Source organism: Aspergillus homomorphus, assembly GCF_003184865.1.
Source record: "Aspergillus homomorphus CBS 101889 unplaced genomic scaffold BO97scaffold_84, whole genome shotgun sequence".
NCBI lineage: Eukaryota > Fungi > Ascomycota > Eurotiomycetes > Eurotiales > Aspergillaceae > Aspergillus > Aspergillus homomorphus.
Window position 1 is genome coordinate 16,857 of NW_020291970.1, and position 13,766 is coordinate 30,622.

General features: G+C 52.5%; 5 protein-coding genes across 5 annotated transcripts; 2 read left to right on the forward strand and 3 right to left on the reverse strand.

The window, feature by feature from the left end:
* Window positions 1–70: 70 nt before the first annotated feature.
* BO97DRAFT_401242 (Mrp/NBP35 family ATP-binding protein) lies at window positions 71–1,388 on the reverse strand (the record flags this gene model as incomplete). Its single annotated transcript, XM_025694331.1, has 4 exons — window positions 71–747; window positions 961–1,080; window positions 1,140–1,275; window positions 1,332–1,388. The coding sequence occupies 4 exons, from the start codon at window positions 1,386–1,388 to the stop codon at window positions 71–73; spliced, it is 990 nt and encodes a 329-aa protein (XP_025545995.1).
* A 214-nt stretch (window positions 1,389–1,602) lies between these two features.
* On the forward strand, window positions 1,603–3,684 carry BO97DRAFT_481671 (AATF family protein). Its single transcript, XM_025700831.1, has 3 exons — window positions 1,603–1,718; window positions 1,797–1,899; window positions 1,987–3,684. Exons 1-3 carry the CDS (start codon window positions 1,661–1,663, stop codon window positions 3,599–3,601), a joined length of 1,776 nt encoding a protein of 591 aa, XP_025545996.1. The 5' UTR covers window positions 1,603–1,660; the 3' UTR covers window positions 3,602–3,684.
* Window positions 3,685–4,007: 323 nt separating this feature from the next.
* On the reverse strand, window positions 4,008–4,694 carry BO97DRAFT_429872 (uncharacterized protein; the record flags this gene model as incomplete). The annotated part of the gene is made up of 1 exon (XM_025697399.1): window positions 4,008–4,694. The coding sequence occupies one exon, from the start codon at window positions 4,692–4,694 to the stop codon at window positions 4,008–4,010; it is 687 nt and encodes a 228-aa protein (XP_025545997.1).
* Window positions 4,695–5,647: 953 nt separating this feature from the next.
* On the reverse strand, window positions 5,648–6,217 carry BO97DRAFT_465602 (uncharacterized protein; the record flags this gene model as incomplete). Its single annotated transcript, XM_025699551.1, has 3 exons — window positions 5,648–5,922; window positions 5,969–6,053; window positions 6,110–6,217. Coding segments are annotated over 3 exons (336 nt in total), but the record flags the coding sequence as incomplete, so codon positions are not given.
* A 5,456-nt stretch (window positions 6,218–11,673) lies between these two features.
* BO97DRAFT_278546 (uncharacterized protein) lies at window positions 11,674–12,914 on the forward strand. Its single transcript, XM_025691042.1, has one exon. It carries the CDS (start codon window positions 11,794–11,796, stop codon window positions 12,703–12,705), a length of 912 nt encoding a protein of 303 aa, XP_025545999.1. The 5' UTR covers window positions 11,674–11,793; the 3' UTR covers window positions 12,706–12,914.
* The last annotated feature ends 852 nt before the right edge of the window (window positions 12,915–13,766 follow it).

Consider the following 13,766-nt stretch of genomic DNA (forward strand, 5'->3'; position numbering starts at 1 on the left):
AACTTAATCATACTGTACAAAACCCCACCCCCGCTTCCCCCTCTCTCCCCGAGACCTAGAAAAAAGAAAGCTACCACTGAACCCCAACCCTCCCCGCAACCCGCTCCGCAATCTCCAAAAACGCACCCCGGCGCTTACTGTCCGGATTATTTTCCTCAGCCACAACAGTCGGCACCCCGCGATCCGCATCCGCACAAACGGCACCATCGAGCGGAACATCGCCGAGAAACTCGACGCCGAGCCTGCGACACTCGGCGCGCACGCCCCACTCCTCCTCCTTGCCCTTCAGGTGCGCATGCCCGTGGCCGAAGATCTCGGTGGCGGTGCCGCAGCAGGGGCAGCTGAAGAACGCCATGTTGCGCACCATGCCCAGCACGGGCACGTCCATGCGCTGGAACATGCCGATGCCGCGCACCGCGTCCCGCAGCGCGATGTCCTGCGGCGTGGTCACCACCACCGCGCCGTCGAGCTGTATCTCTTGGTTTATGGTTAGTTGGACGTCGCCGGTTCCCGGGGGGAGGTCTAGGAAGAGCACGTCCAGGGCGCCCCAGGTTACGCTGTGGAGGAGCTGGTGCATTGCCTTTGTGACCATTAAGCCGCGCCAGGAGATCGGGGTGCTGTCCATTGGGATTGGATTTGGGTCTGGGGATGATTGGGGGGTGGAAGAGGGGGGGGAAGGTTGTGGGAGGAGGTAGCCCATTGACATTGATTTTAGGCCGTAGTTTGTTAATGGGAGGAGACAGTTATCTGTTTTTTTGTTAGTTGGTTATTGGGTTGTGGTGAGGTAGGTAGATGTGCCAGGGAGCTGAAAGGAAGGGGGTTCTCCCCGGGGATGCTTATATCTCTGTGTTTGATATAACGGTAGGTGTGCCAGGGAGTTGAAGAGAAGGGAGGTCCGGGGGTTCTCCCCCGGGACGATATATATCTGGTGTTGATAGAGGGAGAAGAGGGATTACGCACTCTCATCTAGTCGCGGCTCGCCGCTCAGATTCAGTAGGGTCGGGATCGAGGGCCCGAAGATGTCGGTGTCGAGGATGCCGGTGCGGATGCCGCGCCGCGCGAATGCCAGCGCCAGGTTGACTGGTGACGGCGGGCGAGTTAGAAATGTCTCTGATGGATTATGCAAGAAGAGAGCGCACCGGCGATGGTCGACTTCCCTACGCCTCCCTTTGCCGACGAGACGGCAATCACCTTCTTCACATCCCGGATCTTGCGCTTCTCGGGCAGGCCGCGGCGGCGAGGGAATGAGGGCGGCGTGCCGGAGCGGGGGAGGCCCTGTCGCTTCAGCGTTAGAAATTCGCACGAGACAAAGAATAGAGAAGAGATTATACCAAGGGATTATCATGTTGCAGCACCCGGAACGTCGAGAACAGCCTCTTGCTCAACATGATGCCGGAGTTTCTGGTGGTTCGCGATGCGATTGCACTGCGGCGGTGAGAATACGATGAAGACGTCCCTTCATACTGCCGGTTTATCCGTCTTCACCGCCGGGAATACCTGCCCCTCACAGATACATATTGGCTGGATCGGGTTAGTTCTCCCGTGACCGCATCCCGAAATTTCGGGCAGAACAAGAAAAAAAAAAAAGTCGGCCGCGGAACACAGCAAGCACCTTTTGCAGAGTCTTTTGTTTTAAACTGTTTGCGTTGCACATTTCAGCATGGCTCCTAAATCGCTTGCGGAACAGCTCGCTGAGCTGGAGGATCCTACTCCTAGAGGTGTGTTTACGTTGATCGTCTCGTGTTTGCTCCCTGGCTGTTCTGGTGGAGGCTGACTGTTGTTGTTTTGCGCTCTAGATTTCGATCCCGAGGATCTTGATCGCGGCGATCAGGATAGCGAAGATGAGGGGGGTAATGCGGGGGGTGCGGATGCTGGACGCGAGCATTATCAAGCTGTTGGGTAGGTTTCTACTTGGTACCTGTCGTTGTCGCCGGATGCTTGTATCGGCTGGGTAGAATGAACGCGGTCGGCGCTAACATCGTCCAGCAAGGGAAAACTTCGCAAACAGGATCCGATTGCCCTAGGCAAGCAGTACGCCGGCTCGAAGGTTAGCAGGGAGGCATTGGAGGCCGACAGCGATGATGATCCATTCAAGGCTCGCTCGAGCGACGAGGACGATGATGAGGAGGATGAGGAGGATGATGACGAAGATCTCGAGCTAGGCAGCGATGAGGACGACGAGGACATCTCCGACGAAAGCGAGGAGGAAACCGCCCAACCAGCCAAGAAGGCCGGCAAGAAGGGCAAGAGGGAGGTCGATTTCGACGACATGGACACGGACGAGTCGGACGAGCTGGAAGGATCCGAGGACGAGGACGAGGATGAGTTCCCGTCCGACTCAGACGACGACGAGGACTCGGACGAGGAGGAGGACTCTGACGCCTCCGACAACGAAACGCCCAACCGCCGCGTCAAATTCGACGACTCCACGACCAAGAAATCCGACGACCGCGAAGAGCTCCGCAAACTGATGGCCTCCGACCAAAAGACTATCGCAGCGACGATCTCGCAGGCCGCGAAGGCTGACGCCACGAAAGGCAAAGCCGTGAAGCAGCAGCGCGCGACCTTCGACGCGCTCCTCAACACGCGGATCAAGCTGCAGAAGGGTCTGACAGCCATCCATCAGCTCACGCTCGCCGTCAACCAGCCGAAACCCGCGAACGAGAGTACCGAGAACACCGAAGCCGCGGAGGCCGAGGCCGAGGCTGACACCGACAGTCTGGACGGCGAGGCGATCAAATCCGCGGAAAGCGCCGCCCTCGCGCTGTGGTCCACGCTGGAGGACCTACGTCTCGCGCTTGCGGACGCGCACCACACGCAGCAGCAAGACGACAAGAAGCGCAAACGGCCCGCGGCCGTCACGCCGGGGACCTCGTCGGCCTCGCTCTGGAAGCGCATGACCGCGCTCGAGGCCGAGTCGCTGGCGCACCGCCGCGCGGTCCTGGACAAGTGGTCGCAGAAGGTGCGGGGTGCGAACGCGCCCGCGCGCGGCAGCAAGTTGATTGCGTCGTCGGGCTCGGGCTCGCAGACGATCTCGGCCGTGCTGGACGCGCAGGTCGCGACCGAGACAGCGGGTATCCGCGCCGTGAAGCGCGCCCGCACCACCTCCTCCTCTGCCAATGGGGACTCGACTTCTACGACGAAGAGAGATGTTACCGCCGCCGCCGATGACGAGCAGCAACCGCTCTACGACGATACGGTGTTCTACCAGTCACTGCTGCGTGAGCTGGTCGAGCAGCGCATGTCATCGTCCGACGCCATCTCCAACGGCCTCGACTCGCTGCACCTGCAGCTTCCCTCGCGGCTGTCGGCTGTGCACCCGGTTACCGGCATGCGCAATGACAAGGTCAAACGCGACGTCGACACCCGCGCTTCCAAGGGCCGCAAGATGAAGTTCGACGTCCACGAAAAGCTGCAGAACTTCATGGCGCCCGAGGACCGTGGCTCCTGGACCGGTCACGCCCGCGAGGAGTTCTTCGCTTCGTTGCTCGGGAACACGGCTAGTGGGCTGCTACGGGAGGGTGAGGATGAGGAGGATGCTGTGGATGAGGAGAGCGATGCTGATCGCGAGGAGGGCGGATTGAGACTCTTCCGGAACTAGACTAGACTCGGCAGAAGGCTGCGTACTAGCATACTTTGTAGCAATTTGTTTGTACTGATGGGGCTTCCCATTGAAAAGGGTGTATATATCTTGTGTTGATTGGAATCAATTCAAAAAGTGCTCCGCCTTAGCATGACTCTGATCCGAGTTCCATCTTATCCATCATTACCATTTCTTCATTTGTGCATGCCCGTGTTCTCCATGTTTCATTCATGTCGTAGCTCATTAATCGTTGAGGTGCAAATTGAGGTCGTCGAGGCGTAGAGGAGAAGTGCCGTTCCTGTAGGCTCCCAGCGCCAATGTCGTGTATCTCGTCTCTTATCTAGACGAAGGTCGAGGAGGTGTGATATAGATGGCTATCCCAGACTACAACTCGCGCAGTATCGGAGTAGACGCTCGACCCACGTCACCGCCGAACGGAGCAATGACTGCTCGTGCTCTGCGGAGACCGCGATTGTGACTGCTGCTTTGGCCCTGGTGTATACCTCGGTAAAGAAGGAGACTGACGGTGATCCTGGTGACAGGGTCGCTCCCACGCAAAGTCCGTCCGCCGGGGCAGCCCTAGCATGCGCTCCTCCACCGCACGCTCCAGTTGCAGCTTCCGGTCTTGTTCCTCCTGCGGCGAGAGGAAATGTGGGTAGCCGTTCCAGTCGACGATGACCGAGCCGCTCACGTCGTTATAGCCCGGAAGGAGGGAGGCGGCCAGGTTCGCCGGCAGTGGCGGTGGTGACTGGGTTCGGCTCGTATCGATCATCTTGGTGCTTTGCCGGGGTTGGTTCAAAAGAACTTGCTGTTCGAGGGCTTTCTCGTTCAGACAGAGGAGGAAGTCAATCGGGGGGTTGACGTTGGGCCAGAGGAGCGACTGCTTGGGTTTGGATAAGCTTGGGATGAAAACCAGGGTGGTGGTGTCCTGTTCTATACTTGGCCCGCTACTGTTGGGTAGCGCTGGAGTGGGACCGCGATGGGCTGCAGCCCAGGTCTTTTTGCCATTGAGATGTGCACGAATTGAGTGGCTGGTCTTTGCAGGCTTGTCCTGATCATCGGGCCGTGACAGTACAGCGGAGGGTCCTCTCCGCTTGCGAAAGAGCGGCATTGGGCGGTCGGTTGGAAGGCACGCTTTGGTCGCACCGGCGTAGTGAGAGGAGTGAGCTCAGGTCGGTCGGTGGATCAAGGAACTTGATAACGACTTCTTTCACTAAGCAGTAAGGTGTTTTTGCCCGTTAGAATGTACTGTTCTTGAATGGAAGCGATCACGAAGACGCCAACTGAGGGTGTGAGAGGTCAGGGTCGTCGGTCACAAGCGTTTCAGATATAACTTGGCACTTGTTAATGGTACCACGTGGATAAATTACTCTCCACCCTTGGTCAGACGTCATCGCAAGGTCAGTGCTGCTTAGGCTTTGAGCCCGAGTTGAGGATGGTGATGGCAAGAAAGGGTCCAGTCTCGTGCTCGCTTGAGCCATATCAGAAGCGATCAAGATTGTTGTTCGACATCTATGCATCTTGCATATGACGACGACCCATAATAGGCTCACAGAATCATGCAACGTGATTAGTGCAGTCTGTTCTATAAATATTATAGGATATCTCATATTGAGTTGCCGTCATAGTCCCCTTCACCGCTAGAACTGGACCCTGGAACCCAGTGGAATGCCGTCTTGCATGCGAATCAAGTCTAATGACCCAATGTGTGGGCTGGAGTCCGAGATCATGGACTCGGAAGATGAAATCTTGATTTCATCACGGAGGTATTGGTATGAGATATGCGAGAACCAGCCAATGTCCTCGGCGTAGCGGAACTTTTTGCTGGTAGTTCTCGACGGAGTATTTCCTCGCCAATCGGTTGATTGTCATGGGCGGTTTCTGATCAGCGCGGTGGCTCATTAAGCTTCAGGCTGGTGCTCATAACCGGCAGCTAGCCAAGTTTTCAGCGAATCAGAAGATGCTGCCGATAAGGTTTTGAAAGGATCAACCGTGTTAATCATGTATATGAAGTCCCTGTGACCGCCCTTTCCTGGCAAGTGATATGTGCCTTGACGCCATACCTGGATGACCTCAAGCTTTCACAGTAATGCGAATATCTTCACGCAGTCGTAGCACATCGCTTAGTATACTACTTGGGATGCATCTCATGATCAATTTGGGAAGATTACACTCGGCTGGACTCCGAGCATTGTCTTAGCAATCAGAATCATCGCCTGCCCATTGCTGTCGTAAAGCTTGGATAGACTGTGTGACATCCCAGCCAGTCCTGGTTTCCATCTCTGTCAAAAGAGCATCGGCGGCTTCCTGATCCTCTTTACGTCGAATGACCCAACCCCCTGTATGTGATTGTTAGCAATCCCAGTGGATGATCTTAGGCGATACATACCGCAGTGAAAAGAGTGCTCTCAGCTTTGGGGTTAGATTTGGCCAAGCCAAGGACCATGAAGAGGTGGTGCCTGACAGTTTTCTGCCGACCGTCGTGAGCATAGAACTATGAAATAGGCATTGCCCAGATTGACGAACCTCAGTATTTCGGGATAGCCTGAAGTTCTCTGCACCGGGGACAGAACTCGAATAATTGGCAAATGCCAGAATGATCTTTGCAATATGGTAGTATTGTATTCCAACAACTGGGGCGTGCGAATTGTATTAGCCAACATTGCGTTAGTCTGCCTCGTGAGTACTAACCGTGCACAGACTCTCCTTGGCAAACGCAGTCGCTCTATCCGCGGGTAGATCCAGACCTTTTCAGAATCGAATGTTGTAGCCTCGTCTACAGTCGATGGTGTCGTTGGTGTCGCCTGAAGGGCTTGTAAGTATGGCACCTCCTAATGGGTTGGCGTATGGACCCACACTTCAAATGCCGAGCTGCAATCGAGAAAATACGATATGTATTTAGTAAGTAGATATTGTACTGACTTAAGAGACACAAAGACTTAGTGGATAGAGTTAGTGGATAGACCCACACCTGCACCGCTGGCTATACAGGGAAAGGAGGCCAATTACCAGCCTGTAACAAGACGAGTCCTCCGCCTAGCTGGGGGAGGCATTGCAACTGCAAGTGGAGGAAAGTAGGCAGAGTGAAGACGGAAATAATTGCTTTGTTGACATGAACCGTGAAGGTGAAAAGGAAAGTGAAGGGGGGATCAAACAAATGATACTTACTATCCAACAAGCTAATCCCTTTTGGGAGTTGTGTCTTCACCCCGCATAATTTCCCCGCATTCACTATTAACGGCATTCATCTATAGTAGTTCTATATTCTATGCATCATCCACAACAGCCATCGTAATCCCATCCCACCCCTTCTTCCTACACTTCGTTCTTCCTCTTCCTTCATCCTTCTCTTTACTGTCTCAACGATTTCCTTACAAGGTTAGACCCACCCTGCCCCACTCAGCGTATGAGCCTCTGCCTCGTTGATCTGACCATCTCTACCAGAGTATCTACAAGGATCCAAGGAGTAAAACCCTAAAGCTTGCTATCCGGGGCGGAGACGTGGAACTGGTTTCGAAACGCAAAGACACCGGACGTGCTCAAACCGAGCGCGGTGGCCATCTCTGGATATGCCGTACCTGAAAATCCGGGATAATTGTCTATCCCTGATCAGAAGCAACTATTCGCTAACTAAGATCTTGTTATAGATGAGAATCATGTGGCTTGGCTGCCAATAAAGAGGTCAGCATAGAAAACGAGTCTTTGGCTGCATGGGAATCGACAAAATAATCATTGCTGTTATTAAATATTTTCGCCCCGGCGGACATCCGCAGGTTCTCTGGATAAAGCTGGGGACCATGACACCCTTCAACAATCTTTCCAGTTGATATGTCAGGATTTGAGACGAGACTGGCCACTCTGCTCGATATCAAAAAGCCATGAGGAGGCTGCCAGGCGAGTAATCATTGCCAAGGTCAGGTCTCATCGACCGAACGCAACCAGTTCTGAAGCAATTCATATCATATCTGATGAAGAAGCCGGTCATGCTTGGCTCTTCGAGGACGCCTGGTTAAAAAGAGCAGTTACTGAGCATTCATGGAGCTTTGCATTGAGGAAAACTACCGCAAGAGCAATGCAATGGATGTGCGGATCCCCAACGCCTCAGAAACGTGGAGGACGTTCATCAGGAACGTGTGCCACAACAATTCTCATGGGAAAGCGACATCATAATAGCCTTCCTGCTTCGGTGGAGTTTCCGTCGTTTTTCCATCATGGCTCCCGAGAAACAGAACACTCGTCCTGTCCTTGCCTCTGCTTTACACGTGTGTCCAACCTTGGCGTTTTGCATGCACTGCCTGTGCACTGCAATTTCTGGAGTATGGGGAGGGAATTCTGAATGGCTATTAATGTGCCGACAATCGGAAGGACGTGGCTCAGCGCCTCGTACCGACAATTTGCTGCGGGCTAAGGGCCGCGTATTGCTGCGCTGCCACACCTGGATCTCAGCAGTAAAATGTTCAATGACTACGCCTCATCAGCTGAGTGACTTTACGTGTCTACACCATCTCATACAACACCATCCTCTTGTACTCAGCTCCTCCATACCACATCAAGTCCCCCGTCACGATGCCTTCAACCTCTCAAAGAATTCGCACTGTGTTCTCCAAACTATTTGAGGACATTGTTCTCGGAGGCCGAGGCAACCTGCCTGCTGACCACCATGTGGACATCAGCGGTCTAGAGGAGGTCGAACATGTGTTCTTCCGAGGAAGGGAACGACGAGGAAACCCCTATTCGAAAGTACTGCCCAGCAGATGAAAACCCTGAGGATGGGTGCACATACCCGCATCCCCAACATAGGAAAGAGATGTACAGATTGTACGAGCCCTGCTTATCGTTCATCTAATCATTCTTCCTGCCCATAGATGGTAGCATGTCATTGCCGAGAAGGGGAACCTAGCATATCGGTATAGCCAAGCCTAAGGTAGCTGGTTGGTCTGAGCCCTTTGCTCCCTTCTTGGTTTCCCTGGTTCTTTTTAGCTCGTCAATCTCGTACAGAAGCCGAAAAACTGTCTCTTCTAACCGCTACATTGGAGGCCAGTTATACCAGCGCAAAAATGTCAGCGACCGCCGCACGTCTGAGAGCGAACCGACTACAAGTACTTTGCTCAAGAAGCTGAAAGATATAAGAATAAAAAAGCTTATGGATGAAGACGCAAATAATATGGAGTACAAGAAAAACTTCACTTCTCATTTTTCAGACCGTTATCATGGCTGTTTCGTTGTCGGGTTCTATGAATGGCCTACAAGAGCTTCCTTTGACCACACTTTGCCCTTTGAAAGTACACTTCCGCGACACCAAGCGCCTGGGGACTGATGCATCACAACTTCACATTGTTGCGTCGTGTGAGTGATGAATGTGAACTTATCGACCAAGGATATCAAAACGATAAGAGTAAGCTCATTCCCTTACCTATTGATGGCACATACTCATCCCTCTAGTGAGAATCCTGACTCTATGTCCTGCGACCCCCTTAATACCAATTATCCCAGACCACACTGGACATCAATCTCATTTTTTTGATGAAAAGCCTACTACACACTGAGCACCTACACTCCGAAAGATCCTCATACCTCACGTCCCTCCTCTCAAGACAAATATTCCAGGTAAGCGAGCAGACTTCCCGAGTCTCTTTTTGAGACCGAAGCTGATCACGAATCCAGCCCTAGATACATACCTCTTCTATAACAGAATGCGCTGCAATCACGGCGGATACAACAGTATATCAGTAAGAGGTAGCGAGCACCCGAACATCGGTTCGGCGTGCAAGGAAAACATCTTTTGGACTGAACCTTCCAAGGATGAGGATTCCCATCAGCACAAAGTCGGCCTATCGTATGAGTCAGCCAGTTGAAGTAACGATATGTACGTACGAAGCCAGAACAACGATCATGGTCTATCCCGTTCTTCATCAGAGCGCGGGTAGCATCGCCTCCCGTTCAAGAATGATAATTCCAATAATCATCCACTCTGACTCAATCTGACTACGCCTACAGATGGTAGAATGTCAGCCGGCTTTGCCGTGTTCCTGGGACGGGTTTCCCGAGATCTGCGGTGCCCGCATCACAGGTCTGATACCGTGATTCCAACCGAGCAAATGAAGCGGCAATCTTGTCTTCTCACGCCCAGAAACTTACGCAGGCCGGTTGTGGAACTGTCTATTGAGAGCTGCCGAAGGCCACGACACAAGATGCCTACCGTCAAGACTGTCTGTCCGGTGTCCCTCGCTTTACTGTCCCAAAGACAACTGTCAACCAACCGGGAGACAACTATGCATGACTGACGCATGGTGCCCGTACTCCGAAAACTCCACCATACCAGGCAGCGCAACGGTTTACAATCACTGCCTCCTCGATAAGGTCGGCTCTTTCATTCTCGGTAGCAATTTTGATCTCACAGCAGACGGACGCTGAGAACAACGGTTTGATCTCATCACCCTGCCGTTGTCCGAATACAGCTTCAACCTCTATGAATCGCCCAACCGGATCCAAGCACGACGCCATTTACGACTGCGTCCAAAGACCGTCGCATGCCAAATACCAAGGGTTCTGACCAGGAAAAACAACCAACCATCGAACATCTAGAAGGATGTATTTGGCTAGACACGTCAGCAGAATCTCGATGTCGACCTCGAAATGGCGAAGCTTGCAATAATGGTGTATGGTAAGCGGAACGGCATTTGTCACGCAGAGACAGGGAGACCTGACGGTCTGGGAACGATTTCGTCAAGCGACAAACGCCGAGATAGTCTGGATGCGTGCTTTTGGGTTCGATATCAAATAAATGGTTAGACGATGTAACGGATCCCACCGCCGAAGATGATTCCAGAGAGAAAGGAGCGCCTCTGGAGTCCCTGAGGAGTAAAGCCTCCTGTCTAAAAGATATCAACCGTCAGTACGGATACGAGTACCGTCTCACGGGCCATCCAGAACCTACAAGAACAGAGGGCTTTAGTGGTATTGCTACGATGTAGGCGCTGATATAACATCCAAGGAGTTGGGCTAGAAAGAACCATGCCTGGTTATTCAGTCGGTTTGGTACGAATGTTCCATTTTGTTTGGTGATCGGATGCTATCCTGACGCGATACGCTTGCAGAAACAGGAAAACCTGATCCTGTGTGTGCAGGCCATGATCCAGTCCAAGTTCAAACAAAGTTTCTGATCAGACATGCTGGAAAGATAACGTTCGAAGGCGTTGGCTCCGTTGTATACGTCCTCCCTTGGTGAACATGGGCTGTCTTCGCGACAGTGAGCCCATGAATAGGAACGTTGACGACAACGACTTCGATAATATCTTGATTATGATACTGAATTTAACAACAACGACGACGATGACTTTCGATGAGATGAAGAAGACCGAAGCGGTCGTTGGTACTAAACAGGTACACGTCCTGTGAACCGGCGTGTTAGGGTGGGATAGTAACCCATCTGATTTCAAAGCTCAGGTCGCTCAAGTGTTCCATCAGCCCAGAAAAAAAAGGGTTGGGAGAGGATTCAAGCGCATTGCTTCCTTCTTAGAGAAGCCTGCGCTGGGTAATACAATAGTCTCTCGTGGTGATTGCTTACCTATAACTCCAAAGTTCAAACTGCGCTAGCGAGACAGGGAAGAAAGCACACGTAACAGATCGATGAGAGGATCACTCCATAAGCAATCGGGAGGATTGAAAGCCCGCGTCGGCCGCATTAAAGCCAGGATAAAATCTCCATTAGTGAATACTAGCTTATTATGTGGGGGTAGGCGCATCCACAAAGCTAACCCTCGCCCTCACGCTGCAGCTTTAGTCCAACAAATCAGATACTGAATATATCCTCTTAATCTCTTTGTTATCACCCAGACGGTAGTCCATAACAAGAATAGCGAAACTCCCGTGACAATCTCCCCTTCATACGCATTCAATCTCACGAAGAGTAATTCTCCAGGAACACCTTCAACTGCACTGCCTCAACCAGAGAACTTATCCCCAGAGCACAAAGACCACCCGGAAGGTTCCAGTCCGACGACGACCCCAGCGTAAAATAAAACGTCCTCCCAAACGTTATATAAAGCCGCATCTAACCCCCCACCCCCCACCCCCTCCCCCCAGACCACCTTCAATCCCCATCAACCAACAATACTCAAATTTCTAGAACACCACTAGAAATCCACCAAGTGAACAACACCCCATCTACCACAATCACCACCAAAAGAGACATCCTTTCCACAGCGAAGATGATCGAACTCCCCCGGTGCTCCAAGCACGAGGAGCCCTCCCACGGCGAGACCTGCCAGGAATGCCTGGCGGTGCTGAACTCGCGCATGGAGAACCTAGGGCTGCCGCTGATCCCGGACAACTCGCGGCGCTGCTGCGGAACCCACCGGTGGCTCAATGGGATCTGCGCTAGCCCCGAATGCCCTCGGTATCAAGCGCAAGTGAAGCGCGAGGCGCGGGCCCACGAACCGACCGTTTTCCTTCCTTCGCGGTTCCTGGTCGAGGGAGAGGACAGTCGCGGGGGTGACGACGGCCATCGACGCCCGCAGTTCCGGAGCTGCGTTTATCAGGTCATGACCAAGCGGCAGAAGGCGCTCGTGCGCGAGTACGAGGACTCCCTGCCGGAAAAGCAGCTTTATCCCGTTACGACGACCGGTGCCGTCGATGGCTGCCGGATTGAGTTGGAGCGGTTCATGGAAGGCGGGGACGAGGAACTCGAGGGAGAGGATTTAGTGGACCTCTTGGTTAGCCGACGCATGCAGTTTGAGCGCCAGATGCTGGAGTGGGAGCTGCTGAAGGAGCTGGACAATGATCATGATAATAGGACAGCCTCTGAGCATCACAAGGGCGACACCGGCCTTAGAGATCGAGCGTTCAAGCGGCTGCAGGCTTCGGGCTGGGAAACTGCCCTCCCAACTAAACGCGGTAGTCCACAGGATATCTTGCGTTATCTGCTGCATGTCTTCGAGCCGGAGCGTTACGATGACTTCATCGATGAGTTCGGAGATCGAGGACTGAGTCCTAGCACGATCAAGGCAATTAAAACTGGGCTACTAAATCTTTTAGCTGAGACACGGCCTAATCACTATAAGCTGTGTAAGCAGTTGCATGCGCAGCCGCAGCTCAATTACAAGCAGGAGGTGAAGTTGTGATTCTCGTTCTTTAACATAATGTCGGCCCTGTTTTTCGTCTTGCACCGCAGGTTCTCCCTGCCTTTGACCAGTTCATAAGCCTCCCGTTTCCAGGCGCCGGGCTCGAGAATCTCTTATTCTATCAGCGTAATAATACCGCTGAGCCCCCCTGGTCCTCAATCTTGCATTTCTCCATGTCTTTGAGCAGTTTGATAGCATTTTAAGCATATTAGATTGAGAGCGTTGGTTCTTGAGGCCTGCCTACAGGCAGGCTCTGCGTTTGTTGTTTCATTAGCGGCATCAGAAAACCATAAAAATACAAAAAAAAAAAAAGAAGAAAAAGCTCTCTGAAGAGAGATTACTCAGAGAATGTATCAAGAGAGCAGTCACATGCCCTTTATTGATTTGATTGAAACCTGTCCATAAGTAAAACCCGAACTAGTAACCCACTACCTCCATGAGTGCATCGCCCATCCTAGCCAAGGATAATTTGGCAGAGCTTCCACTTGAGTCATAGCCAGCATGCTCCAATAGAAACAAAGTAGGTAGTCCATCGCGTGGAAATAGCATGAAACCTCCGTGTCCGATGAAGTGTGGCTTGTGTCCCAGCATAAATCTCAAAGATGACAGCACCAATAGCGTATGGGACGGTCGCATGACAATTCCGAGAGAAGTCTAATGTGCCAGCCGAAATCTAAACACTGTGTCTTTGAATCGGATGGTGCTCAGACCCCTATATTTCGGCATTGTCCCAGTGCAAATTGCTGATTCAAGATGGGGAATACTGTGGTGGTGGGGAGAAACAAAGTACCGACCGCCCCCCCTTATCCCCAATTTCAAGCTTCAAAACTGTATATCGTATAGAGGTGCTGTACTTGCCGTCCGTGGAAATGCGGATGGCGACAGGTGACTCATGCGAACAACCTCCTTGAATGACAGAGACACTTGATGCTCAACAGTTTCAAGCTTGTGGTAGTCGACAAGTCGGTGAATCGATCAGCTGGAGGCTGAGTGATATGGTGCATTGACAAGCACAAAGAGCTAGATCCAGCAAGCAGAATTACCTAATCCATAGCATTTCA

Coding starts and splice junctions, on each gene's coding strand:
- BO97DRAFT_481671 (XM_025700831.1), top strand. CDS start 1,661: ATGGCTCCTAAATCGCTTGCGGAACAGCTCGCTGAGCTGGAGGATCCT. Junction 1,719..1,796: donor GGAGGATCCTACTCCTAGAG/GTGTGTTTACGT, acceptor TTTGCGCTCTAG/ATTTCGATCCCGAGGATCTT. Junction 1,900..1,986: donor GAGCATTATCAAGCTGTTGG/GTAGGTTTCTAC, acceptor AACATCGTCCAG/CAAGGGAAAACTTCGCAAAC.
- BO97DRAFT_278546 (XM_025691042.1), top strand. CDS start 11,794: ATGATCGAACTCCCCCGGTGCTCCAAGCACGAGGAGCCCTCCCACGGC.